We start from the raw sequence: 26,858 nt of genomic DNA, 5'->3' as shown, positions 1-26,858 counted from the left end.
AATGTCTACCTGAAAAAAAAAATTAGCTTTCTGTCTGGAACACTTGCTGAAGATAATTATTTGACATGCTGTAGATGTCTGATTCCATTTGAAAAAACATTTAAAAATAAAAACTGACCACAGTCCAAAATTTCCCAATGATCCAATGTGAATTTTATTTTAGGCTCTCAGTTAGGCAATTAACAAACTGACATTGACATCTTAAACAATGTGTTATACCTCCATCTAGTGTTCGAAGTGAGAATACAAATTTTAAGGACTGCAACAAAACAAGCGGATTGTATGAAAAATGTCCCATGTTTATTTGTTAAAACAGGAAAGATGAGAAAAATGAGAAAATTTCTTTACACAGATCGTTGATAGATTTTTTTTCCTGAAAAAATAACAGCAGCAAATCTAAACAAACAAAAACAGACATTATTCTGACTTTCAGATGACATCTGAAAGCATTATAACAAACAGGCAAAAGTGTCAATTATTTTTGTATATCTTCTTTGTTCACACAGTGCTTTGTTAAAAAAAAAATCAACCCAGCCCATTAGCAGGGGCCAGATACCAGGAATAAGCATATTATGTTCACATTCATTTAGTGTAAAAAGGACATTGGACCTGATTCACAAAACATGTACAATCATATTTGATCGTAAACTGCGTACAAGAATGATTCCAAGAACATTTCGGCATTCATAATTTTTTTCCTTATTTGTATTTGTTCATGGCTATTTCCTTATGCTAATCACATGAACAGGGTTGCACCTAAAATTTACAAACAGTCAGCATTCATCACCTCATAAAGCTGGGATATGCACAAATCCAATGGGTTGCACATACCATGAATCCCATATTAGTTTTTTGTAGGAACATTATTAAGAACAATAGTAAGCATTATTTTTTTAAGTGTTGTGAATGAGGCCCACTGCCTTACAACAGTTCATAGAAATGAACTGAAATCAAAACCGTTAAATCTGTACTTGATTTTCAAACATTTCCACTCGGTGCATTTCAGTTTGTTATGACAACCCTTAGACAGCACAGCAGCAAAAAGTACTAATATTTGCCGACATCTGGTCAAATACACTTGTAAACCAATGCTACAAGACCAGAAGTTTAGCAGTGTACAGAAGTAGCCCACCAAACCCTGCTGCTGCGACAACTGCAAGGGTTCTTACCAGTAGAAATTCCATTGAGTCCTCCAACTTAGTATGCAGTCTGAGGACCTGCCTGTGGGTGTCCTCACGGGTGCCTGAATTCTCTATGACGTGATTGGCCAGCCCACGTTTTTCGTTCAGGGGCATCTGGGAAGCAATGCGTTGCTCAGCCTGCTCCTGGGTAAGCCCATCCCTCTGCATCAAACGTGAGAGCTGTGTGGCAGGGTCACTGAAATGACAAAATGAGGCCCACATCCATCAAGTCCATACAATCAATCTGGTCATTACACCAGCAAAGATGATCAATGAGGAACTGTGCCTTCTATAAGAAGAACATAAGAACAACGTAATACTATATGTAATCATTAATCCCATTTAGACTTGTCATTTGGCAGAACTGAATCAGAACATTCTTTTGTTCACCTTGTTTATCATTTTTTGTGCATTCACAAACATTGGTCATCCACTACTCCAGAGTTGTTTTCAAAAGAAGCTAACTCTTACCTTAATTTTTAAGACTATAAACTGCTTGAAAACCATATGCAAATTTACCAATTTACCTACTAGTACAATTATAAAGATTATTTACATAGGTTAAATAAGGAAGTGTAGAGGTTCCAACACTGATCCTTGTGGGACTTCACACCCTCAGTTGGCCTGTACTTTCCTGGATAGGTATGGTCACCTCTCATGTATATTGTTAATACTACCTTCCTTTTAATCTTATTCATAACTAAGCCTGGAAAGAGTTCAAGTGATGCAGTCACATGCCGCTAACAAGGAAGACAATTCCACTAAAACATGATTTTGAGTAATCATGGACATATGTATGTGTTATTAGCATATTTCAGTTTTCTTTTTTAACTCCAGAAGCTAGTGAGTTTAAGTACTTAAAGTACCCTCCTCTGCTCTACTTTTTTCTATCAGAATCTAGCACCAAGATCCTGCATTTGTTTTGGCCTGGATTATGATGTAAAGGCTTGGTCAAGGGCACGGAACTCCTGGATACCTGGTACACATTCCTCTTATTAAGTTAGTTTGGCTACATGTTCTACACAGGTGTATACATCTGTATTGAATCACTCCTATATTGGTCTACAGCAAAAGGTTTTCATCAGGGATATATATTTGGTCTGCAGCAGAGTTTCATGATGTAATTTTAGATGTCAGATGAAATAAATGAATGGGCTAATAAAATAATTAAGAGCAAACAAAGAGCAGAAGTTGAAATAAATCAGTCCTTGGTGTGCACCCCTGGTCCACGTAGTCTAATGTACGTTGATGTATACGAGCATGTGCACATCCTGCAGGGTTCACACAGGACGCAATTAATCAAAGTACTCAGACACAGAGACTCTCACCACTACGCCATTATGACTGAGGTGTGTGTGACTCAGGAAGCTACACCATCACAAGTGTGATTCAGGACTCAAGTGAAACTCACCAGTACCCCACCACAAGTGTGACTGAGGACTCGAGTGAAACTCACCAGTACACCACCACAAGTGTGACTGAGGACTCGAGTGAAACTCACCAGTACCCCACCACAAGTGTGACTGAGGACTCGAGTGAAACTCACCAGTACCCCACCACAAGTGTGACTGAGGACTCGAGTGAAACTCACCAGTACCCCACAAGCGTGACTGAGGACTCGAGTGAAACTCACCATTAGCCCACAAGTGTGATTGAGGACTCAAGTAAAACTCACCAGTACACCACCACGGTGTGGTTGAGGAAGTGGGTGAGTCGGCGCGTCTCGAACAGGAGCGGCACATCGAGGACCACATAGCGGTACCCTGGAGATAACAGAAGGGGAGGAGGGGAAATCACACTTGGGAACACGACAAGCATAAAGGGAACTGTAAGAGGATAGTACGAATCCTCACCTCTGAAAAAGTAGAAAAGGATCTGCCAGAGCATGGCCTTCTGGATCTCGGGGTGTGTGATGGAGTTGAGCAGCCTGCGCTTCTCCATGCAGGAGAAGATGATCTGGCCCAGCTTCTCCCGATCGATCTCCCCGTTCTCCAGCAGGATCTCCGAGCCGAAATGCTGCACTATTCTCATGTACGCCAGGCTGTTAGGCTCTACCACTGGCAAATAGAGCAGGATGGAGTCAGGGACAGAAGGGGTGAGGGTCAGGAATCTAATTGCAAGTTCCTGCAGACTCAGCGGAGTATGTTGCGTTCTGCGGTGTACACTTTGACCGATGGCACACGATTACCAATTCACCCTGGCATCAAAGGGAATGGGTTGCAAGAAGAATTAGTGATGCTTCAACATTCAGATTAAATGGAGTCAAACTGAAGGGAAGTGCTTTATGCTGTGATGACTGAGGAGAATTCTGAAAATGAGCCAGAGACTCCAATGCATCAATGTAAAAAAATAAAAAATAAAATAAAAAATATATATTTGCATGCAAATGGTTGACGTTTCAACCACAGAACACCAACATCAACTGTTTGCATGGCTAATTAAACCTCATGAATTGTTTTTTGAAGCATTAAGTCAGTGTGTGCGTCTGGTCTTTCTTTTGATTCTTTTTGTGTTCCTGTGAGCCGGCACCTTTCTTTATGTGCGCATGCTTGCTCTAATACTACCGTGCAAAAAAGGCCACACTGAGTGGCAAAATGAAATGGTGCAACAGGAGACACAAAATGGCACACTTTGGAGAGAGCAGCACTTTGACAGCACTGCAGGTTGGCATTCATCATGGTGGCACTTACACAATTGTAGGTTTGCTTATCTTTAGCTCTTGCTGTGTTTGCTTATCATATAAAACACACTTTGTTTTAAGTCATTTTAGAGCTTCTGCCAAATAACTACATTGAAAATTTTAATTCACAAAAGATTCAATACCTTGCCTAGCCACCACGTCGGCATCGATGATGGGGCAGCCGAGGTCGCGGAGTGCTGAGGACACTGTACTCTTCCCTGATGCTATTCCTCCAGTCAGCCCCACCAGGAACATCCTGCTAACAAGAAACTAATCCAATCAAACATTTAGGCCTGTTATGGAGGACAATGTTCTAATCAATGTTCCAGCAGGTCTGCTCGCGCGTACAGAGTTCCGTGGCTCATGAATGCGGATCCAGTTAACAGAGCCATATCACGTTGAACCAGTGGTCTCCAACCCTGGTCCTGGAGAGCTACAGGGTCTGCTAGTTTCCATAGTGACTCTGCACTTCATGAATCACTTCATGAATCTCAACTGGGTGCTGATTTTAAGGTAAAAACAAAAACCAGCAGACCCTGTAGCTCTCCAGGACCAGGGATGGAGACCACTGCGTTGAACATTACCAAATTGTTTCACGTGGTTAAGAAAAACAGGGCAGAGGACTGAAATTATAGCCTGGTCAGCTGAACAACGTTATGCACGTCTGGCGCACCCTTGAGGTGGAAAAGTACATCAGAATTTGCTGCTTTTGCATCAAATTTACAAACTAAACAACATCAAACATTAATTAAGAGTTGTTGCAGTATCTAAATGCGAGAAATGATTACGTGAGTTTTCATATTATAGCTAGATATTCATTGCCGTAATCAATCAATCACACTGTATTTAATTAACGCATTTCCCAAATAACGTGTAACGACGCCGGCCTAACCCCCACCCAGCAAGCCAATGGCAACATTGGCAAAGAAGGGCTCTCTGGAGAGCAATGTAGAAAGAAGCCTTAGAAGATACTCGGGGAAACGCACATCCTACTCGGGCAAGTTCTGGGTGTGGATTCGTAGGTACAAACACGGTAAAGGGTGCTTGTTATATTGGATACTGCGTTTCTGATTACTACCGTTAGGTAGCTATGCACCTTACCTTGATTTGTAGTTTACTAGCTAGCTAAAGATAATACTGTAGTGGGTTACCTTTAAATTGGAATTGCTATCGATAGAGATTACTCGTTCCGTGTCAGTACAATGCGTTGCTACAGTTCAGCTATCAAGGGCAGATATGAAACCCACATTGCATTCATGAAGCTAGTCAGGTTATATCACCCAAAATCGAAACAGTTTCATAACAGGCAGCCGACTGGCTAATAATTGAATGGTTGATGAGTGATTTTTTTCCTCTACCACGAATGCACTGCTTTCTGGATAAGTTAGATATTAGAAAACAGTCAGAAGGAACGTTGAATTAGCCACCGTTAGTTAGCTTGCCAGAGAACTAAACAAACTGGCGATGTAAATAAAACAGCTACGCCCCCCAAAATGTTAAATAACAAGCTTGTGTAGCTAGCGTTAGATAGCTATCTTGCTTGCTAGCTAGCTGATAGCTAGTGTATGTCTGAGCTTCATTTCTGGACCATTGTAGCTAGCTAACGTGTTAATACCGCTGAAAAAAAATGAGTTAAAACGAGAAGTCTGAGTATGACTGAAATAGTCTTTTGAAGGTTGCAAAGTTGCGAGCAAGTTACTTTCTCAATACTTACTCGCCCCTTAACTGGGTATAGAGTAGTACGTTAGTCGTTGCCGGAAATAATACAGGCACTACGTGCAGACAGCTGTGAGCTATCCACTAGGACCCCGGAAAGCCAACATGGCTGCGCCCGAAACAGGTACTAGTTTGTTTGAAAGCTGGCTGAACGTTCGACTAGAATCGCTTGAGGTAGATAAAGATGTGTACGGAGCCTATATACTTGGAGTCCTTCAGGAAGAAGAGTCTGAAGACGAAAAGATCGATGCATTGCAGGGCATACTTTCAGCGTTTCTGGTGAGTGTTGTTTCCAGAAGCACGGCATGTCAGAGAATGCCGGCCCGTCTGTCACAGTCCGTCAGAAAGAGCTGTCGCCGCTTCGCCGGTTGTTAAATCAGACGGATTTTGCAAACATTAACGTTAGCTCTTATCATAACTCCTGTCCGATATCCAGAATTCACTACATATTTACGTGTGGTTGGTTATCTGGCAGTCGGATAACTTTTTCCTTTTACCTAACATACTAGGGATCTTCAACTTCAGACGACATTAGTGTCAGTCGAAGTAGTTTCTCTGAGCTAAAGCTAATTTAACATAGCTTGCTAAAATATAAGAACTCTCCAGAGTATTCTCTTAACGGTAACAGTTTTCTTCAACAAACACTTAACGTTCGCTAGCTATTTGCTGCATTTCCACGTATAGCTACAGGTAGAAATCTAGATGAAGTGACTAACTGAAGTCACCTACTGGGGGTATGTATCTTGTTACAACGGTAACTAATAGCATGTCAGTAATGGTACATTGACAACAACATGGCGTTTAAGTGAGCCTAAACGATGATAATGGATTGTTTTTATTTGAAGGAGGACGGTGCACTGGAAGATGTGTGCAGAGAAATAATCAAACACTGGACAGAAAGCACTCTTTCAACAGAAAAGATAACCCAATGTGATGGTATGTAATGCCATTTTAAGGCTTATTGACAAATCTACTAATACGGTGACTTATAAAATGCATAGATTGGGAAATTTTAAATTAAATTATCTCTGTAACAACATTAAATCCATTTTGCTCTTTGCCATGCATTTGCATTTTGGGTAGCTTGTATTGCGCAATACCAGCTAAATCTTGGCCTGGTCTATGATTGTAACTTGTAACAGGCATTTTATCTTTATGCACATTAAATAGGCTATATCTTGGTGATGGTGCAAATTGAAGAAAGGGTCTTTTGATCTTCTGAACACTTACCTGATTGGTTTATGCTTGTTTTGATTTGGTGGGATGTGTACATTTATTGCTGTCAGTAATTTATTGATCATCTGTGTAATTTTCTGTCTAGCAGAAGTGCAGGCTATTGCCAGCATGATTGAAAAACAGGCTCAGATCGTCGTGAAGCAGGAGGAGGTGTCAGAGGATGCGAAGAAGAGGAAGGAGGCCCTCCTCGCTCAGTACGCCAATGTCAGCGAAGGCGAGGAATATCCTTTGGCTCTCATATTTCTGTTTGTCAGTCCTGCGATGCTAAGCTTTTTGTGTGTATGAGCACTGCACTGTGATTACATCTTAGGTGTATGATGTTGAAATTCCAAATACGCAAATTAAGTACAAATCAGATCAAATGTCTTTATCAGAAAAGCATCTTCACTGCAGTTTGGGGGTGTGTTGAAATATACCAATAGGTCAAAAGCATGGAGAGATGCATGCCACAAGATATGAAAAATAAGAGAGGAGCATCACATTTTTAAATATAAAACATGAAGCGTGGTGTAGTCTGAAAGGTGGTTTCAGTTTCCTGCAGACAACAGTCAGTAATTATGCCTTCCTATATGAGTGGGGTAGGTCGTTCCACCACTGGAGGACCAGAGCAGAGAAGAGCCAGGCCGTGGTAGGATGTGCCCTAAGAGCAGGGAAGCCAGCTGGCTAGAGCAGACCGAGTATTTAGACCTGGCTGGAGTGTATGGTGCATTGGTGGAAATTATTGTGCTTTAAATAGAAGAAGAATCCTTCCAACTTCCTTGACTTTAGCACTGAAATCGCTGAGGAGGAGGAGGCTGGAGCGGCTTGTGTTGTCGACAGTGAGAAGTGTATCCTTCTTCATATCGGTACTATCATTACACGTTCCATCTCATTATGATCCTCGCTTGATGCAAGTGCCCAATAAGGTAGTAGAAGACCAACCTATTCCAGTCATTTGAAACCAATTGAAAATAATTTCCATTTCATTACACTTATTAATTTATGAGGCATTCTAATTCCAGAGCGTCATCCAACATTGTGCAACATTAAGATCAAATAAACACCAATATAAATATAAAAATTGACTAAAACTCTTTTACATACTCCCTCACATAAACAGCATAATTTTGAACAGACCATTTTCAGATAGGAACGTGGTTCCTTTTTTGCTTCTAAATTAAAATAAATGTTAACTATAATAATAATAATACTAATTCAGAACAATCAACAACCATAATGTAGCAGGAGAAAAGCAGTATTTCCACTCTTACTGTGATGTGCCTTTACGGAAGACCTCAGCCTTGTTTAAGAACACTAACGTGGAAGATGTTCTGACTAAGAAAAAGCAGCAGAGGGAGCAGGCTCGTGACTCGGCTCAGAAAAAGAAGGAACAGGACAAGATGCAGCGAGAGAAGGACAAACTGGCCAAGCAGGACCGGAAGGAGAAGGAGAAAAAACGCACGCAGAAAGGGGAACGAAGAAGATAAAAGCCTCCACGCTTGGACATAAGGCTCTGTGTTTTTTTGATGGACAAAAATTGTTTAACATTTCAACTCTCCGTTAGTTTTTCCACAATTTCCTGTATATAAGGCACCCCTAACTCTCCCCCTGGTTTTCATTGTTTTCCCATTTGACAAACTTAAGTACACTATCGGATTCTTCTTAAAAAAAAAAAATTAAAAAAAAACCCAGTTTAGCTTGCAAGGCATGTAGTTCCCTCAGTCTATGATATTGGAACTTAATGCAGTTGATCTCATAATTGAGGAAGATGTTGCTTGGTTTTGAAGAATACCCCAGTATCTTGCTCCTTTTGCCATTATCAGCCAATTTAAAATGTTTTTTTTTTTTAAATCCCTAATGTTTATTATTGGATATGATGAGTGAAATATGATCAAATCATGCAAATTGAATTAGTGCACAGTTTTCTTGCATTGGCTCATTTGTTGAAAGCAAATACTCCGCTGGACAAATATACATATGCCAAATGCTTGCTTGCATACTCTGTCTTTATCAGAGTAAGTATGCATGCCTGTTGCTTGTATAGAGCACAACTAGCCTATGTTCTTATTCATGGCCTTTTACAGTTATTATAGTTGACCGTATGTTTAGCTGAAAGCAATTTCATTATATGTTGAGATGTAAAGACAGCTGCAAGTCTTAACATTTATTTTACACATGAACATCTACCACAAGACATATCTTGCATAAATTCAGCGCAGCCCAAAGAAATATATACCCTACTTGGATAGCATAGGAAAATCTGTAAAATTCATACAATAGGGAATTAAGGCTGCAAATGTATTTAACTGTTCTCTCTCTCTGTGCTCATCCGACAAGAAATCTCTTGCATACATGCAGTACAGCCCAAAGACATATATATCCTACTTGGTTTGCATAGAAAATTTTTTAAAAAGCATCCAATAGGCCAATTTGGCTGAATTAAATCGTTTACTCAATTTATGAGGTCACATTTAAGAACCAAGCTGCTACACATATCCATTGCAACCAATTTTTCACACAGCGGGAACGGAACACATCTGTTCAGTTTTCTACATTTATTTCTGTTTTGATTCACAGAGTTTTGATATTGTGCCAATTTTGTTGAAGCGAGTTTATTCTTCATTATTTCTGGAACTTCAATAAAGATGTGTATGAGTCTGGGGAGGTAAAGTGTCAAAATATGAATATGTTCTCAGTCACAGAAGGACATCCATAATTTGAAAGGGGGGGGGTTGCAGTGTCTGCATTGAAAGATGAGTATCAAGAAAGTGCACTTCAGAACATGTTACAAAAGTGCTATTGTGAAAATGTTAAGTACGGTTTCAAATAAAGCCTTTTCAATTTTATGATTTCATGGGATTTGAATCATATTTGTTAATAGAACATTAACCACATACGAAACAAAAAGTTATATTTCAAGTATAACCAGAAAAGGTTGTACCTGTAAGTTAGTACTCGATCACAGTCTGGTCTCTCCCTCACCATTGTCCAGTTATCAAAATGAACAATCAACATTTCTTTGTATGAGATCACATTTTATGTTCTTTATATTCATTGTCCTTTTGGTGAATATTGCAGGTGAAATCACAATTGTGCTTATCATCCATAACAGTGAAAGGAGAGTGACATATCAGACACAGTACATTTAGCTGTGCTTTGTTTTCATGACAAACATCCCTTTTGTATTGGGAATATGCAGCATGGAACAATCAAGATACCCAGACACACTTTCTAGATAGCCTTGACATTCCCTGTATTTATTGTGGAAGAATCGCATAATACACGTTTTGGGGAGCTGACATTGTATGTAACACAATGGGTTACGTTTCAGAAGTAATTGATTCAGTACGGGCTGGGAAAGCAGCAGGGCCTGAAGGTCTCTCCACAGATGTATACAGTGAGCTCTATGATGTTTGGGACAAATAAATTTTTTCTTGATTTGGCTCTACAGTTATAGATGTGTAATAAAACTCACATGTGGTTAAAGTGCTCATTCTCATAATGTTTGGGACATATTAATATTATGTAAATGAAAATAGTCATATTTTGTACTTTGTCACATATCCTTTGCATGCATGTCTATGGTTTTGGCTCATTTGTATCTTGGGCAGATCCCTTTGGCCTCCCCAAAAGTGAATCTTGGTCTCGTGTGTACAAGGCCTTTTTCCCGAACTCTGCAGGGTGTTTCATGTGCCTCTTAGCAAACTGTAATCTGGCCATCCTGTTTTTGTGATTAACTAGTGGTTGGCATCTTGCACTGTAGCCTCTGCAGTTTGGATTACGAAGTCTTCTGTGGACAGTAAGCACTGACATATCCAGACCTGCCTCCTGAAGTGTTTCTTATGTGCCGGACAGCTGTGTGGTGGTTTTTCTTCATTATGAGAATTCTTCGGTCATCCTCTGTAGAGGTCTTCCTTGGCCTACCTAGCACTTTGTGAATTCTGAGCTCACCAGTGCTCTCTTTCTTTTTAATGATATCCCAAACAATTGATTTTAGTAAGCCTAAGGTTTGGCCTATGTTTCTGACTGTTATCTTTTTTTATTTCCTCATAATGGTATCCTTCACTTTCATTGGCACGTCTCTGGTCCTCACATCAACAAATGCCAATAATAGATTCCAAAGGCAATCAAAAGGCTAGAATCAAAACTAGAAACTGAAAGCTCTCTTACACCTGCACCAAGGAAGCAATTGAACATGAATGGCTAATCAGAAACTGAAGTGGGGGGTCTATGTATAAAAAATGCTGTAATTTCCACATGGGGAAATCAAAATATATACAAATACCCTTCAAAAAAAAAAAAAAAGCTGACAACGTGCACATCACACATCACATTTGAATTATTTCATTACAAATCTAAATTGTGAGCCAAATCAAGTCTTTGTGCCTAACATTATGGAGCTCAGTGTATGTACAATGTAAGTATAAATGATGTACTCCACTTTTTGAGATGTTCCAGGAACCCCATTTCAAGATGGGGTTCTCCCTACTGAAAGATTCCCTGATCACATTGCTAAATATGAGGCCCATTGGCCTTTTAAATTCAGATACAATGTAAAGCTCCTGGGATAGTGGCCAACATGCTTTCATTCAAGGAAGGCAAGTTTTTCACAATGACATGAGAGTATTGAATACTCCACACAGCCAAAAGGGGGTGCCAACATTTCAATTCAACTCTGAAAACAGTAAAGATAAAGATACGTACAATGACAAAAATAAATGTCATTTGTGGAACTGTCAGCAATATACAATATTCCAAGAAAACATTTCTTTAAATGCTTGCATCTCAGAAGTTTTATCTGTTGAGTTGCCTTCTGTCTCCCCTTTGAAGAAGGTGGTTGGCTGTTGCTATGGCAAAGGTTTGATCTCTTTTGCACTTGATCAGTTTGTGTCTGGTTCCAAACTGAAGTCGTCAAAGGATTATTTAAAGAACATATTCCATTAAATGATACGAGCAAGACATGCTCTTCCCCAGAGGCCTGGCATGCAGTTGTCTTCCAACTGATCCCAAAGGTGTTGGATGGGCTTGAGGTCAGGGCTCGGTGCAGGCCAATCAAGTTCTTCCACACCGTTCTCGACAAAACCATTACTATATGGACCTCACTGTGTGCCCAGGGGCATTGTCATGCTGAAACAGGAAACTGTTGGGGAAGCACAGGATCATCTGTAATGTGACTGTATGCAGTAGTATTAAGATTTGACTTCACTGAAACTAAGGGACCTAGTCCAAACCATAAACAACACCCCTAGACCAAGCGGTGTCCGGATACTTTTGGTAATATAGTGTATCTCTAGTTTAGCACATGAATGGTTCATGGCTTTTTTCATTATTGTGGGAGCCATTCTGTCAGTCAATTAGTTTTTGAAGGTTTGTGAGGAATATAACAATGGCTGCTTCTTCAAGTTAGTATAAAAATTTTAACAGAAATATTAAGAGCAAACCAGAATGTTACACTATAAAGCAAAAAAGAATGGTATGACATTTCTTGTAAAATTATATTGTTAAACCAAATACATCTGATAGTGGTATAGTTTAGATGTTAAGTTGCACCCTAGTGCAGTGAGCTGAGTAATTATAGTTATTTGAAGGTTGACATGTTTTTGGCTGGACCGCAACAGCGGGGTCAGCCCTATAAACACGAATGTCTGTGACTGAGTGAGTGATGAAGTTACACCGCGCATGTCTGTGACTGAGTGACTGACTGATGAAGTTACACCATTGGTCGACCGATTCGGTCCAGCCATGTATTAGGTTTTGACCTGGTCTTGTTCTACAAAGAGTGAGTCAGACCACAGTATATCAGGCTCTATTTATATGTTTCATTAATGAGGCAAACAGAATCAAACCTTACGTGTGGATGTTGGTGAGATCACTGTAGCTTTATTGGCATGACATCTGGCATAATCCAGAGCATGGTATAGCTCAGTAAGACCATTTGCAGGCTTAATAGGCCGTGCATGTGAAAAAAATGGCTTAAATATGGAGAGGCGTAGTCTATAATACTTACAAAAGCTATTGATTCCATAGTACAAAAAGCAATCGATGGAAAAAATATTGATTCTTGAGCATGGCTTACATGTACATGTTTTTTTTTTTTTTTTTAAACAGTCCAGCACAATGAAGGCATTACTCAAACCTTTGTGTGCCCATGCTCATCTGCTCATGCTCAAAGTCTGAAGTATGTACTGTACATTTTTTTCCATTTGCATATTTTTGTGGGATCCAGCACCCAACATTACGCAATGGTTTACGAACTGAGTACATTTCTTGCCACTAATATAAAAATCTTTGTTGTGCAATTTACCATTATTGCAATGCTGATTTGTGGTGGCTTACTATATTCCAACATTACCATTGCAGCCATTTCTATAGAGAGGGTCAGAGTTCCATTCCTCTAAAAAAACTGGTAATTTGTCGATTTATTCAGTTTCCCAGAGGTCAGCCCAGCCCTAAGACACCCGATTCCACTTTGTTTTGATTGAATACCATGATTAGTTCATTGAATCATGAATAAATTTTCACTTTTTTGTGCAAGTTAAATGTTACATAACCGCTCTCATTTTTAATGTGGGCATTCCCCAATACTTCTGACAAAACCTATCATGCCCCTGTACAACATTTAAAAATACTGCAGCATGTCCACGGTAGTGAATTATCAAACTGAATTTAACACACGAGTGTCGCTTGTAAACATAGCTGTCAATTATCTTCTGCGCTTAATTAGTGCCATTTTTATCAACCTAAGATTATTGAGGTGGTGCAAATGGGATAATTGTTTGAGAAAGGGCTTGAAAATGAGACTAAAGCCGCGTTTCCACCAAAATTACCCGGAACTTTCAGTCCCAGGAACTACATTACCAGGAACTAAAAGGTTCCTTCAGCCAATGGTTGTCTGCGTTTCCACCGGGGTCTAAAGTCCCGCGAAGATTAGGCAAATTGTCGTCGGTCCATCTGTCATATGATTTCTTCTGTAACCCCATACTACCACCGAAGTAGCCTACATTATTTTCTAATAACCGGGACAGCCCGGAGGGGTTTATTCCACTTATATACAACGGGTTACCAACAATGACTATATATGGTTACTTTTGTATTAATTGATTTTTATCCATTTAATCACATGGAACTGAAATATTCTTCTGCAGCTGTTTGGGCATATTTTACCGTTGTCAAGCAAAACTGTCGTTGGTAGTTGAACTTGGACCGTTATGCAACAAATAGGATATAACAGACCAATAGTCAGATTGTAACTGTTTTATATATCCTCTCAAACACATTTGTTATGTTTTTATGCGAACATTCGCTTTCATGTCTTGACATCCGAAGCGACAAAATGCATTCAAATTTCCAATATAACTGGCAACAACAGCAGAAAACATGCACACGTTGTAAACAATTTGCTGTTTGATTACTTTCTCATCGTCAATTCTATATAGGCTAATTGCAAAATGACAAGAATAGAACGAAAACTCGGACTTGCGTGAAAATTTAAATTAGTAGTGGTACAGCCACCGTTTGTTTTCCTTCGAAGTTACTGCTAGCCGAGCAGCGAAGTGTGCCCTCCAGATGCGAACCATGCACCATAAATTAGTCCATAGTCTTCCTGGTCTTTTTGTGGAATTGAAGAATGGCAGAGTAAAATTACGGCAGTCTGAAAAAGCTAAAGGTACGATTACTAGAATTAACCTGTTATTTTACCATAACAAAAAGTGCGGAAGATGATTTCCAGTTTGCTTTTACTGTATCACCAATGTGAATTACGCAGAACTACCGCATACCTCACATAACTGTATCAAACGTTTTGAGTCAATTACAACGGGCTAACAAAGAAAATCCGGAAGAAAATATTCAGCAACCGAATTAATCCGTTTGAATGTTTTAGTACGTAATATGCTGTCCCAGCACGAATGCTTAGCATTCTATAAAACGAATACTAAAGCAAGAAAAGAACAGAAGAGCACACGTTATAATTCCAAGACGTTGGCAGGCTATAACCAAAAGTAGGCTACTGCGCCGCATAACATACAAGTTTAATTTGAAGTTATTATGAAAATAAATCGGGTTGCGCCTGCATATTTTTAAACATGGCGCCTGAAAATAGACACAAAAAAATGCTACGAGTACTCGACCAATCAGAAATGTTCAGCGCTGCAAGCTCCACCCAAAAGGTTCCTGTACTTTCGGAAAGTACTACCCCCCGAGCAGGAACCTTTTGGGGGGTAAAACAAAGCCCCCGGAACTAAATTTAGACCCTAGTTCCTGCGGTGGAAATGCACTGAGTTCCTCAAAAGGTTCCTAGTTCCGAGGTATAGTTCCTGCGGTGGAAACGCGGCTTAACATGACCTCTAGCTGATGAAGGACTGAAGTACCATGCAAGAAAACATGGGGAGACAAACTGGTGGCCCCAACGATGAGAAAAAGACAACGCAAAGGGAAAGAGAGTCCATATTAAAGATTTTAACGCCAGTTTAGGAGATTAAAAAATGTTGTTTTTAATTGCAAACGATACGCAATGTTCCTTGTCAACATTCATGAAACAATTTTTTTAAATATAAATTAGTCCCAATTCCTTAGTTTCCTTAGGTACTCAGGGGGGCCCCCCATGGCTGCTCATATGCGTGTCACACCCTTAGCACCCCTACTAACTCCGCTTCTGATTATAGTTATGATTTAGACAAACGTCACTTTCAATTGGCATTATATCTCCTTTTCTTTAAGAGGACAGGCTCGCTGTCCTTCTGTACTTGTGCTGGATTTTTTCTTTATTCAGACAGGGAGAAATTAGAGGCAGACTTTTCAGCTCAGGAAGTGCAATGGCAGGGATTGTATACTATGGGAGTTTGCATACGGCTCGAGTCAGCCACCCTGTGGACTGTGCCACACATCTCACCTTGGCATCCTTCCATTAACAATATCTGTAACAGATGACGCTCCTTCGGCATTGATGTGGTCATGATTCAGTCCGTCTTGCCATTAACCTCTTGCAAGCTTTTTGAATAGCTTTTCAATTGAATTTTAGCGACAACCTTTAAGGGGATCATTTTTATTACTGCAACAATCAAATCTTGTGAAGCATCAGTCACCTACAATGCAGTTTTGGCTTCACATGCAACCAAAAGTTTGGCAAACCAAATCTCCATAAATAAATGAAATTCTTGGTTATATATCCTACAGAATTATGTTCATTCAAATGGTTTGCATGGACCTCCAGTCAAACCATTGCTTAATATAAAAGAAATGAATCAAAAGTAAAAAATAAAAAAGGAATGAAATGACTTCATGTCAGATCAAATCAAGTCCTTGGCTGGTGGGGTCAGAGGAGGAGGAGGAGTTGTTGCTGGGATGATTCGAGGGGCCGTGTTGGTGTTTTGACCTCTTGCCCCTGTGCACTGGCCCTTCCCCATTCTCGCCCTCCTCACGCTCCAGTCGGCCTCTCTTCACAAAGTGTTCTATTCTGGACTCCAGGCTCTCGCAGCGAGGCCGATCCAGCAGGGGGCGGTAGTTACGCTGTCTGGTTCCTTCCAGGAGCCAGCAGGGAAGAGAGCAGCAAGACTCACCTGTAAGACAGAACAGACATAGCCCACCACCCAAGACACACACACAAAGTCAAAAGTGAAGCAGTTTTTTCTGCCTTATGTTCAAGCCAGTCAGGGTAGCTGCATGCTTAATACTCAGATACGTACACAATAACTCATCATAAGGAATGGCACTACCATCCATCCATTATCTATACCCGCTTATCCTGAGCAGGGTCAGGGTTGCTGGAGCCTATCCCAGCATGCGCTGGGTGAGAGGCAGGAATACACCCTGGACAGGCCGCCAATCTATCGCAGGGCACACACACCATTCACTCACACAATCATACCTATGGGCAATTTAGTCTCCAATCTTTGGACTGTGGGAGGAAACTCACGCGGACATGGGGAGAACATGCAAGCTCCACACAGAGGGGCCCCAAGCCGAGATTCGAACCCACAACCTTCTTGCTACCCACTGCACCACTGTACTGCCCATGAAACTTTTCTAAGTAATATTGCTTACGTATTATAGTGGAATTAAGGGGTATCGTTTAGCTCACTGCTTAAAATATTTGCATTAACTGCTTAATAACCAGCTGGTATTACAAGACATTCTACACAAACATGCTCTTTCCATTATAATTAGGCTAGTACAAATAGGAATAAAATTGCATGCACCTTGTTTTACATCCCTTTAAAAGTCCCAAATACAATACAAATAAGCTCAAAATACTTAAAATCTTTAATTTACATGATAATATAGGAAGATGCTTGACATCCTCCTTAATGTTGAAAACGATAAGCAGGTCACTGTGTATATGACAACAACAAGTATTCATCACAACAAACTACTTCTACATTTTCTGATTTTCTTTCCAGCAAATTAATTAGCTTTAGCAGCTTTTACAGATGCCAGCTCCATACTGGACCGACCTGAGGTTTGCAGGCCTTGGATCATCCCATGGAGGACCTGGGTCTTGACCGCTGTCTGCGTCCAGTGGTTCTGCAGTGTTCCCAGAACTTGCCGGACCTCCTCCGGCTCACTTTGCCACAGCAGCCCCTCAAAGTGGCAGTCATACAGCACCAGGGGGTAATCCACTGCCATGCTGAGGGGTACAGGGCACAATTAGCCGTTACATCAGAGCGCACAGATCACTGGGCATATCCTTTCTATACAGGTCAATCACAGCTCCAACTTGTGTTTGTGGGCAGGTACACAGTAACATGTATAGTTTCTAAGGTCCTCAACCCAAAAGCCTTCATTAGAACACAGCCTAAGAATTCCTTAGATAAATGGGTTTACTGACATAAATTGTGTTCATGTTAATAGCACTCAGGTGAAATTAATGCACAGGTTTAGATATTTGTTCCATAAAGGAGGCATCTCTGGCTGACCACACTGCACTCACCTGTACTGAGGTTTCCTGGGATTGCTCTGAACATCCAATAACTGATCAATCAACTCTGGAGCCTCCAGCTTCTGTCCAATGAGGAGCAGGACAGCCATCATGCAGCGTACCTTTAGATAACAGTAGACAGTAACTATCGGATACGAGATTCTGTTGAGCAGAAGAAACACCATTCCCAGTACAGCAAATTAGTTTATGGTGATGAATTTGTAGTCTTCCAACAGCCAGTGAATATTCTAACCTGGTGATACAGAAAAGCCAGACCCTTTATTTCAAACACAAACAGGTCATAGGGATCAGGGGAGTTTGACTTGTGGGGGTGAGCTGGCTGGATGGTGGCAGACAGGATGGTCCGTTGGAACTGCAGGACCCCGTTGCCAACATCCATCTTGCAAATGTTCCTGAAGTCATGGGTGCCTTCATATCTGTAGAGTGGAAGAAATGAGGAGGTCAAACAATGGACTAATCAGCCAATCGCTCTGGAGGCAAGCTATCCATCTTCAGTTTTTTTTTCACTCCAAAGCCATATAGCTGAAAACATGTAAAAGACAACCATGATTGTTTTATTCTCAATTTCTAATTAAAGCTAGATTGACGATCCTATCTTTCACACTTCAGAGAGGATGACTGATTCACACACAGGAGGCACATATTCACAGAAATGGTTAAAGTCAGGAGGGGTTGATGATACCTGTGAAGGAGAACTCCTTTTCCCCCCTTACCGTTTGGCAGCTTCCCCCATCAGCTCCACGTCCAGGTCTCCACGGGGGAAGTAGTAGCGGTACGTCCTGGACTGGCAGTCAAAGCGAGCACTGAAGCCGGTTTCCACAGCCGCCCAGTCTAAAACCCTTATGTCCTGCGGCAGCACTCGATTCAGCATTTTGGCGTAGGGCAGCTCTGATACATCGGGTTTGCCTTTCCCTTCAGCCTGAGCTGGTAGGGTAACACCCAGCCCCCCACCAAACTGAGTGGAACGCAAATCGATGGATATCACCTTAAAACACACATGCACACAGTTACATCAGAGTAGCCAGGGCAAAGAGACTGCACATTAGCCATTACTGAAATATTATTTCATAATAACATAAACATTTGAATGTGTTAAGAACTGCTGTCTCATCAGGTTTGACTCAACGAAATTCCATGAGATCTGACTCAACACTTCTGCTGGTGTTCACGTAATTTTCTGGGTCCTCCGTAATAAATAATTTCCGTAATTACCTTCTTTTCTGTGTCACCGCTTACCTTTACGCCTGTATTTTGAGCTGTAAATAGGTATGCGATAACGTGCAGGCAGTGAGAGGGGCTGACCTGGGTGAAGGCGCTGACTCCCTTGTCCGTGCGGCCGCAGCGGTGGTAGTTGGAGCTCTGCCGGTCCTGTATGAGCCTGGTCTTCAGCAGAGCTTCGAACAGCCGGGCCTCCACCGTGTTGTCTGTGTTCTCCTGAACAGCAAAGCCCTGGTAGCCCCAGCCCAGGTATGCCAGCCGCAAGGCCACATGCCGCCTGGGGTGGACGGAAAAATCAAAGACCCGTCCCTGGCCCCCTTTCTTTCCTTTCTGCCTCCCATCATTCCCTTGGCCATCCCTCTCCGCAACATCAGGTTCGGCCGAAGGTCCTTCCCTCTCTCTCAGCTGTGCCTTTAGCCTCACCAGCTCTGCCTCCAGTTTTTTCACTTGCTCCAGCAAGGCCTCTGCCATGCTGCTGGGCTGGGCTGTAGACAAAAAATCCGCACATATCAAACAATCAGACCAAATACAAAAGAAACGAGAGTAGATTCAAACGTAGAACACTGCTGGATCAGCGTTAGCTGACAGTATAAATACTTGTAGCAAGACACGAGTTTGGAAAATTATCTCGTTCAGTTGTAACTGTAATTGCTAACCATCTTGATAAATTTAATTTGGACTAACCTTAACCCTGTCACTAAATCGCAACCAGTGAAATGTAGCTAAAATAGTATTAAAAGGAACTACTGAACCTAATGTTGGTTGCAAGACAATGTATATACGAGAGATTACCGACATGGATGCGTGCCGGTCGAACTACCTTACAATATTTAGGAAGCTAGCTAGATGCAATTATTAGCTAAATATCGAACTAACCAGCAAGCAATATGATGCGTAACTCGACAACCATGTATTTGTGCTAGAAGCTAATGCTAACCTACTTTGTCTGTTTGCTTGGTTTTTAGTTCCAATCCAAAAATGGAAATTCTTAAAAGTCCAGCATTCCGTGATCTTCCATACTTGGACCTATTTACATCGTAAGTATATGTTTGTAACTTGGCAAGATAACTGTAGACCGCAGTATTACTTTGCTTTTCAACGACACGTTACTCCATCTCATCTTCTCAACAGCATGCACTTTCCTGGCTGCAACGAGAGTAGAGACATCGATTTAGAGGATTTATGGGAGTTGAAGTTTTTCATCTGGACGGACTAGAACTGCTATATTTCAGCCACATGGTGGTGGTATAGTAATTATTCACCACAGCATAGTAGTTTTCGTTACCGAACTAGTTGTATACTACTGACCTAATTACGCTGAGAACTCCATACCTTGTGGCCTTATTCCCAAGATTAAAAAAGTCATCTTACATTCTGGGGTTTTCAGGATCCCAGAATCTACACTTGCATGGACAATTCAAAATATAAATTCGAGTTTTACGTTTTCATCACAATGGCCAAAACTTTAAATTGAAAGACAACAACAGTGAAGAAAATCCTCACAGTTATCCAGATCCTAACAGTCTTAGAAAATCACGACCATTTCATCGATTAAATGACTCCACCCCTGCTACATGTAATGCTACATAGTACAGCATGCCATATCAATGTTGGCTTATTTGAAGATACCAACACCTGTGTCGGCACCTTTCATTTTTGGTTTTGTTTGATATTCAAGTAGCTAGCTTTGATGTCCTAGTTGGTTTTTTTTTTTTTTTTAATATTATTTTTTTTATTTTTTTTACTTTTTTGTAACGTTTCCACGTATTATTAGTACTTTGCTAACTTTTGCTGATACCACAGTCAAACGTATTAATTTACAACTTCAATCAGTGTTCTACATTTATAGTAAAATACATTTCTATTCATTGTGCAGTTATTTGAACGGGTATATAGCCTACATTGATTAAACAACCTGACCATGAGAGTGTAATCTCACCATAAATCGCTCATTTTGCTTTTCCTTAAATTTTCTGTGTGATGTGTTAATTGCTCTTAAGAAACAAGTTGAGAATCTAAAGTGGACCAAGCTATAGCAGCAAGCGATTAAAACAGGAAAGACATGCACCATTATTAGAATGAGCAATTTCGGTGGCAATTGTTGTAAAATATCCGCAAATAAAAAAACAACTATATTCTTAAATTCCCCTTGTATGCAATATAATACAATGAATACAGGTACATCTTAGCCATTGTATTTCAGAAACCGTGTAGCACACATAATAAATAGGCTATGTTTCTGTAAAATAATCATGTAAATCTTAAACTTAATTCGTAATTCCAAATTTCTCTGTTAAAAAGCGGAAGAATAGAGTTTATTTTCCTTTTGTGGGCTAAATATGAAATTTTAAAAATGATTTATTTATGGGCAGACAGTCGAGTCTTACAAATTTGGTTGTTATGTTGACATAAACGAAATCAAGTCATGGCAGGGATGCGTTGAACTTCGTCATAAGAATGCTACAACTGTGTGTCTCATGCATAGAGTGGCCATCCGTTACCAATGATTCATACATTACATGATGTTTTGAGACTGCACGAATACTCCCCAAGAGGGAATCATGCAGGGTCTTGCTCTTGTGTGTGCGTGCGTAACAGGTCTTGCTATTATACCCCAGTCTGGGTAGGTCTTGCTATTACACCCCAGTCATGGATTGCACATGACTCTAAAATATCATTCATGATGCAGATCTGTTGCAAGTGATTGGAATTCTACACACTAAAGGGGGTGATGATATCAAATGATGACTAGTAATGCCTACTATAAATAAATTAGCTATTTTTATCAGTTTGGTTCGATGACTTTTTCGAGTTCCCGAAGTTTAGTACTTTTCAATGGTTTTTCTTGGATCAAATATAGTTTTTATAGATTCCGGGTGCACGTGCCTCCAAGACAAAGCGTAACGGTCCATGTCTCTTTAAAAGCACAAAAAGTTGGAGTTTAAGGAAACTGATCTCATTATATTGTGGTTGACCGATCCTGTCCCGGGTTGGTACCATTTCTGTGATACGATTGGCCAGGAGTATCTTTTGGGAAGGGGCTTTGGGGCGGAAAGGCGGTTTCAAGACTCCCTTTACTCCCCCCGCTTCTCGTTCTCTGATTCCAGAGAAAGTCTTTGGCGGGGCAAGGGGAAATTGAAACTGTCTGATTGGACGCTGTAAGTCGCACAAAGGAAAAAGTCATGCAGTCCCTCTCAGGAAAGCAACAGTTGTATGTGGAGTGCTACTCCTGCAGCTTTGATTGATTTAAGAAGATTTTAATTTGTCCAGACGCATGCTAATGCCACGGGATTGTAATACGAACTTTGCAGTGCTTGTCGGTTTTATTTCTTTTGACTAACAGGCTAGAAGACACGGGAATAAAAGATTTGAGGAGAAATGGATTTACTTGGGATGCGTGCCTTTCTGGCGCTATTGCTGCCGTGCTGCCTGATGCTGGTGTCGGCGCAGTACCAGGGCGATAATGGAATAGCGATCCCGGACCATGGTTTCTGCCAGCCGATTTCCATTCCGCTTTGCACAGACATTGCTTACAATCAGACTATCATGCCAAATTTGGTAGGGCATTATAATCAAGAGGATGCCGGTTTGGAGGTGCATCAGTTTTATCCATTGGTGAAGGTACAGTGCTCGCCTGATCTTAAATTTTTTTTGTGTTCTATGTATGCTCCAGTTTGCACTGTCTTGGAAAAAGCGATTCCCCCGTGTCGTTCTATCTGTGAACGGGCGAAGCAAGGCTGTGAGGCCCTCATGAATAAATTTGGTTTCCAGTGGCCAGAAAGGCTAAGGTGCGAGAACTTCCCCGTACTGGGAGATGGGCATATTTGCGTGGGACAGAATGATTCAAAGAGCTTGCCCACTGTGACCACCCCGCCCATGCATATACCAGCCCCTGCAGGAACGCCTGGGATTCACATATACTCCACGCCAGACAGACTTTTCCGCTGCCCCTCAGCTCTCATGGTGCCCCCCTACTTAAACTATAAGTTTTTGGGAGAGCCGGACTGCGCTGCCCCCTGCGAGCCTACCAGGAGTGGCGGGGGTCACATGTTTTTCAATCCGAAGGAAATAAAGTTTGCACGGATATGGATTCTCATATGGTCTTCCCTATGCTGTGCCTCCACCCTGTTCACCGTAACCACATACCTGGTGGACATGGAGCGCTTCAAGTACCCCGAGAGGCCCATTATCTTCATGTCAGGCTGTTACACCATGGTCTCCATCGCGTACATTGCCGGCTTCATCTTAGGCGACAAGGTTGTCTGCAACGAGAGCTTCACTCCCGACGGATACAAAACGGTTGTGCAGGGCACTAAGAAAGAGGGCTGCACCATTCTGTTTATGATGCTCTATTTCTTCAGCATGGCCAGCTCCATATGGTGGGTCATACTCTCGCTTACTTGGTTCCTGGCTGCGGGCATGAAGTGGGGTCACGAGGCCATCGAATCCAATTCGCAATACTTCCACCTGGCGGCGTGGGCTGTGCCCGCGGTCAAAACCATTAGCATTCTCGCCATGGGCCAGATAGACGGAGACATGCTGAGCGGCGTCTGCTTCGTGGGACTCAACAGCCTGGACCCCTTGCGGGGCTTCGTTCTGGCGCCCCTCTTCGTCTACTTGTTCATCGGCACGTCGTTTCTCCTGGCCGGCTTCGTGTCGCTCTTCCGCATCCGGACCATCATGAAGCACGACGGGACCAAGACGGAGAAGCTGGAGAGGCTGATGGTCCGGATCGGCGTGTTCAGCGTCCTGTACACGGTGCCCGCCACCATCGTCATCGCCTGCTTCTTCTACGAGCAGGCCTTCCGCGAGCACTGGGAGCGGAGCTGGATTAGCCAGAACTGCAAAGGGCTGGCCTTCCCCTGCCCGACGCAGTACACCCCGCGCATGACCCCCGATTTCACCGTTTACATGATCAAATACCTCAACACTCTGATTGTTGGCATCACTTCCGGGTTTTGGATCTGGTCCGGCAAGACCTTGCAGTCGTGGCGCAAGTTCTACACCAGACTCACGAACAGTAAACACGGTGAGACGACGGTGTAGTTTGGCAGAACAATCGGCAGCATCCATCTGTGATAGTCTGCTCAACTTTTAAAGAAAATTTAGGGGGGTAGGCACGGACCGCTGGTGGGACTTGCCCGAAGTGTGTGTTTTAAACAAATGCACAGCTCGTGCACGGAAGCCCTCTGCTCTCCCCACATTATTGCCCCTCTGTTTTTAATTAACCAACAGTAAAAGCTCTCAGAGCGAGAGACCAGCAGGAGACTCTGTTAAAAGAAGCCTGGGGGAGACCAAAAGACTTTGTTGTAGTTCTGTTAAACTTGCTTTGGGGTGTAATTAAATGTACTGTAAATAGCATTTGTACAAAATATACATGAATATAATTATATATTTGTATTTAAAGAAAGGAGATATACATTTCCTCCAATAGCCGTCTAGCCTGACAAAAGTGTGTCCTTTTATCGGAAACCATTAGACTTTTATCAATGCTCATTTTGTTAAGTCAATTATGCAGCACAGTTGAACTCCATCTTCTGGACAAGATCATTTTTCCCTGATGTACAAGATTAAAGAGATGGTTGCATATCGAAGGACGTTTTTAGGTGTACATTGTTTCGATTTGGCCCTTTCCACAGAAAAATCAGAAGAATTCAAATCAAAGCAGAAAGCAAAAACTCATAAGGATGACTGCTGCTTCTGAGGCTGTACCAAGGAATGTGAATCCACTTTTTTTTCCATGACAATTTATTTGGTGTTTCCAGAGATGAAAATGTTTTCTCTCATACTTTGGTACTAGAACACTAGAGAAGGTTACAGTAATGAATGAACATTTCGTTATTTTGGCCTCACCAAAAACCGAGACAATTTCATGTTGGAAACTGCTTTTTTATGAAAATGAATGGAAAGCACCTGATTTATACTTTTGGAAGGCATTTGTTTTTGGTTGTTTTTGGGGCCACTGTAATGGGGGTCAGAGAGAACTGTTTGGCTGAGCACACTTCCATTACTTTTTTAAATTCCTTTTTTGCTGTTTTGGTTCATTTAAATCTGGCCTTTGTATATCCCATTATTCACCTTGCCAGCCTGGAATTATCTTCCTGTTTATACAAGTGTCACAGTTTCTGAAATCCCTTTGTCACAATTCCCTGTGTATGCATGTATTCTGTGTCTCATGCTTATTTAAAATATTGATGTTGTATGATACTGCAATATATTAAATTTTAAGCGTAGTCACATGGTCATTACGTCTAGAATTATTCTCTTTTGTCACTTCCCCCATAATTTCAAACAAAAAGTAATTTTAATAATCGTTTTTTTTTGGTCGAAACATTTTGGGGGAAAGGGCAGTACCCTTACTTAACAACAGAAAATGGTTGAGTGTCAGCATGTGTTCTAAATTGCCCTTTGAGTGATGAGGAATTCCTCCCCCCATTATCTTACGCCTTGATGCATTCAGTAGCCTGGACGAGGACCCTGTCACCAGGTGCTTGGATCTTTTTTAGGTTTAGACCTGCCTTCTGCAACACTATCCTCACGCTCTGTGTCTAAATTCCTCCGTTTGTGTTCGAGGTGGATCACATTTCCTCTTTAATGTATTTCTTGGGGACTGGATATTTCACAGGCGTGCTTTGATACAATGGCCCATTCTCTTCGCAACTTCATTTAGGTGCTGTGGGAAGCTTTTATACGTGCATGCTTTTCTCTGCTCCTGTCCGTGTGTCTCTCTGTCAGACTGTCTGTCATCGTTTTGTCTGTTAACTTTTACTTGGACAAAGCGAAGCTCAGAGTTGGGGTCCACATTCCTGAGGAGCTGAAGTTTTGCCAAAAGACTGCCAAGTGATGCTAACACATGTCACACAAAAAGTAGGAATCACCCCGACTCATGTAGAAATATAACTCGGAGGGATATAAGGTAGCATGGATTGTAAGAATTGGGTCTATGTAAAAGGTTCATCTGTGCATGTGCGTGAGAAAAAGCGGACAGATATTTGTCGAAGGCGGCCTAAAATGGTGCGCGGTCTTGCTTTTTCAAACTCTACCAAACTTGCTCACACACACACTCCCCTCAGCCTAGTGATTGACTGCCCAAAGGTCCTCTGAGATACGTGTTCTGAGAATAATTTTGGCTGGATTCTGTCTGTCCACACTCATCAGAAGGTGGTCAGCATGTTGGTTTACTGGGTCAGAAGTCTGAATAAGAGGCTTACCAAGTGAAAGTTGAACCACAGGCAAATGGACCTGCATTTCCAATGTATTTTAAACCAAATCAAGCACTAACATGGCATTTGCCACAGTAACATATTTTAAATTGGTGGTACTGTTTTCTCATGGTTGGAGGGGCTATTTAAAAAAATGGGATACCTTAAACCGTATATATAGAATAGACCTATGGAGTCTGTAAGAAAGTCCAGTGACACAATGGATCTTTTTATCCCTCTGGCGCTTGTAAGTGGGTTTCCTCAGTGATTGGTTTCAGGCTGCACTGTGTCTCTGTGGCAGCATTCAAATCAGAGATGGCTTGGCCTTCTCAAGAGCCCCTTGCTCTCGAGCTTGCGCAAATTAATTTGTCAGTGCATACCCCCTCCCTTCTCCTCTAGTTACCCCCCAGAACTGCTCACAAGACTCCTACAAGAGGCACTGAGGCCCATGCGTACCTACGATAAAACTTCAAAAGCCAGAGAAGGGGGGAGGGTGGGGTGGGGGCAATTTCCCCCCGCTTCCTTGAAAGCCTTTTTCTGATTAGAACGGACAAGGCTTTGCATTTGTATAGCTCCACTCGTGTATTGGGCTGCACTGCCCTTCCCCCAAGAACAAAATGATGACATCACTACATGGTGTGTGGTAATGGAGTGAAAATAGGCTTTCAGTTGTAGGGGTTTGCGGGGGGGGGGGGGAATGTATGTTGGTT

At 41.6% G+C, this 26,858-nt stretch overlaps 4 protein-coding genes across 11 annotated transcripts; 2 read left to right on the top strand and 2 right to left on the bottom strand.

The window, feature by feature from the left end:
- Window positions 1-278: 278 nt before the first annotated feature.
- dcakd (dephospho-CoA kinase domain containing) lies at window positions 279-5,712 on the bottom strand. Of its 5 annotated transcripts, none has more exons than XM_035406088.1 (5): window positions 5,576-5,712; window positions 4,005-4,120; window positions 3,035-3,238; window positions 2,857-2,944; window positions 279-1,377 (listed from the first exon to the last, which is right to left on the bottom strand). In XM_035406088.1, exons 2-5 carry the CDS (start codon window positions 4,114-4,116, stop codon window positions 1,092-1,094), a joined length of 690 nt encoding a protein of 229 aa, XP_035261979.1. In that variant the 5' UTR covers window positions 4,117-4,120; window positions 5,576-5,712; the 3' UTR covers window positions 279-1,091. The 5 variants fall into 5 exon arrangements, with proteins under 5 accessions (XP_035261979.1, XP_035261981.1, XP_035261980.1 ...); XM_035406090.1 differs by having other exon boundaries at window positions 4,005-4,117; window positions 5,576-5,656; XM_035406089.1 differs by having other exon boundaries at window positions 4,005-4,131; window positions 5,576-5,645.
- Window positions 5,662-9,644, top strand: ccdc43 (coiled-coil domain containing 43). Of its 2 annotated transcripts, none has more exons than XM_035406094.1 (5): window positions 5,662-5,856; window positions 6,423-6,513; window positions 6,902-7,034; window positions 7,585-7,640; window positions 8,092-9,644. In XM_035406094.1, the coding sequence occupies exons 1-5, from the start codon at window positions 5,683-5,685 to the stop codon at window positions 8,277-8,279; spliced, it is 642 nt and encodes a 213-aa protein (XP_035261985.1). In that variant the 5' UTR covers window positions 5,662-5,682; the 3' UTR covers window positions 8,280-9,644. The 2 variants fall into 2 exon arrangements, with proteins under 2 accessions (XP_035261985.1, XP_035261984.1); XM_035406093.1 differs by having other exon boundaries at window positions 6,899-7,034.
- A 5,615-nt stretch (window positions 9,645-15,259) lies between these two features.
- On the bottom strand, window positions 15,260-20,145 carry pus3 (pseudouridylate synthase 3). Of its 3 annotated transcripts, none has more exons than XM_035405722.1 (7): window positions 20,034-20,145; window positions 19,031-19,431; window positions 18,442-18,713; window positions 17,961-18,144; window positions 17,720-17,829; window positions 17,244-17,416; window positions 15,260-16,349 (listed from the first exon to the last, which is right to left on the bottom strand). In XM_035405722.1, exons 2-7 carry the CDS (start codon window positions 19,415-19,417, stop codon window positions 16,075-16,077), a joined length of 1,401 nt encoding a protein of 466 aa, XP_035261613.1. In that variant the 5' UTR covers window positions 19,418-19,431; window positions 20,034-20,145; the 3' UTR covers window positions 15,260-16,074. The 3 variants fall into 3 exon arrangements, with proteins under 3 accessions (XP_035261613.1, XP_035261612.1, XP_035261614.1); XM_035405721.1 differs by having other exon boundaries at window positions 19,888-20,103; XM_035405723.1 differs by lacking the exon at window positions 20,034-20,145 and having other exon boundaries at window positions 15,260-16,346; window positions 19,031-19,417.
- Window positions 20,146-22,050: 1,905 nt separating this feature from the next.
- Window positions 22,051-24,846, top strand: fzd2 (frizzled class receptor 2). The gene has a single exon (XM_035405720.1). It carries the CDS (start codon window positions 22,325-22,327, stop codon window positions 23,990-23,992), a length of 1,668 nt encoding a protein of 555 aa, XP_035261611.1. The 5' UTR covers window positions 22,051-22,324; the 3' UTR covers window positions 23,993-24,846.
- The last annotated feature ends 2,012 nt before the right edge of the window (window positions 24,847-26,858 follow it).

The sequence above is a fragment of the Anguilla anguilla genome, chromosome 2 (genome assembly GCF_013347855.1).
Source record: "Anguilla anguilla isolate fAngAng1 chromosome 2, fAngAng1.pri, whole genome shotgun sequence".
Taxonomy (NCBI): Eukaryota; Metazoa; Chordata; class Actinopteri; order Anguilliformes; family Anguillidae; genus Anguilla; species Anguilla anguilla.
The sequence above is the reverse complement of the archived record's forward strand: the minus strand, read 5'-3'. Positions and strand labels throughout refer to the sequence as shown.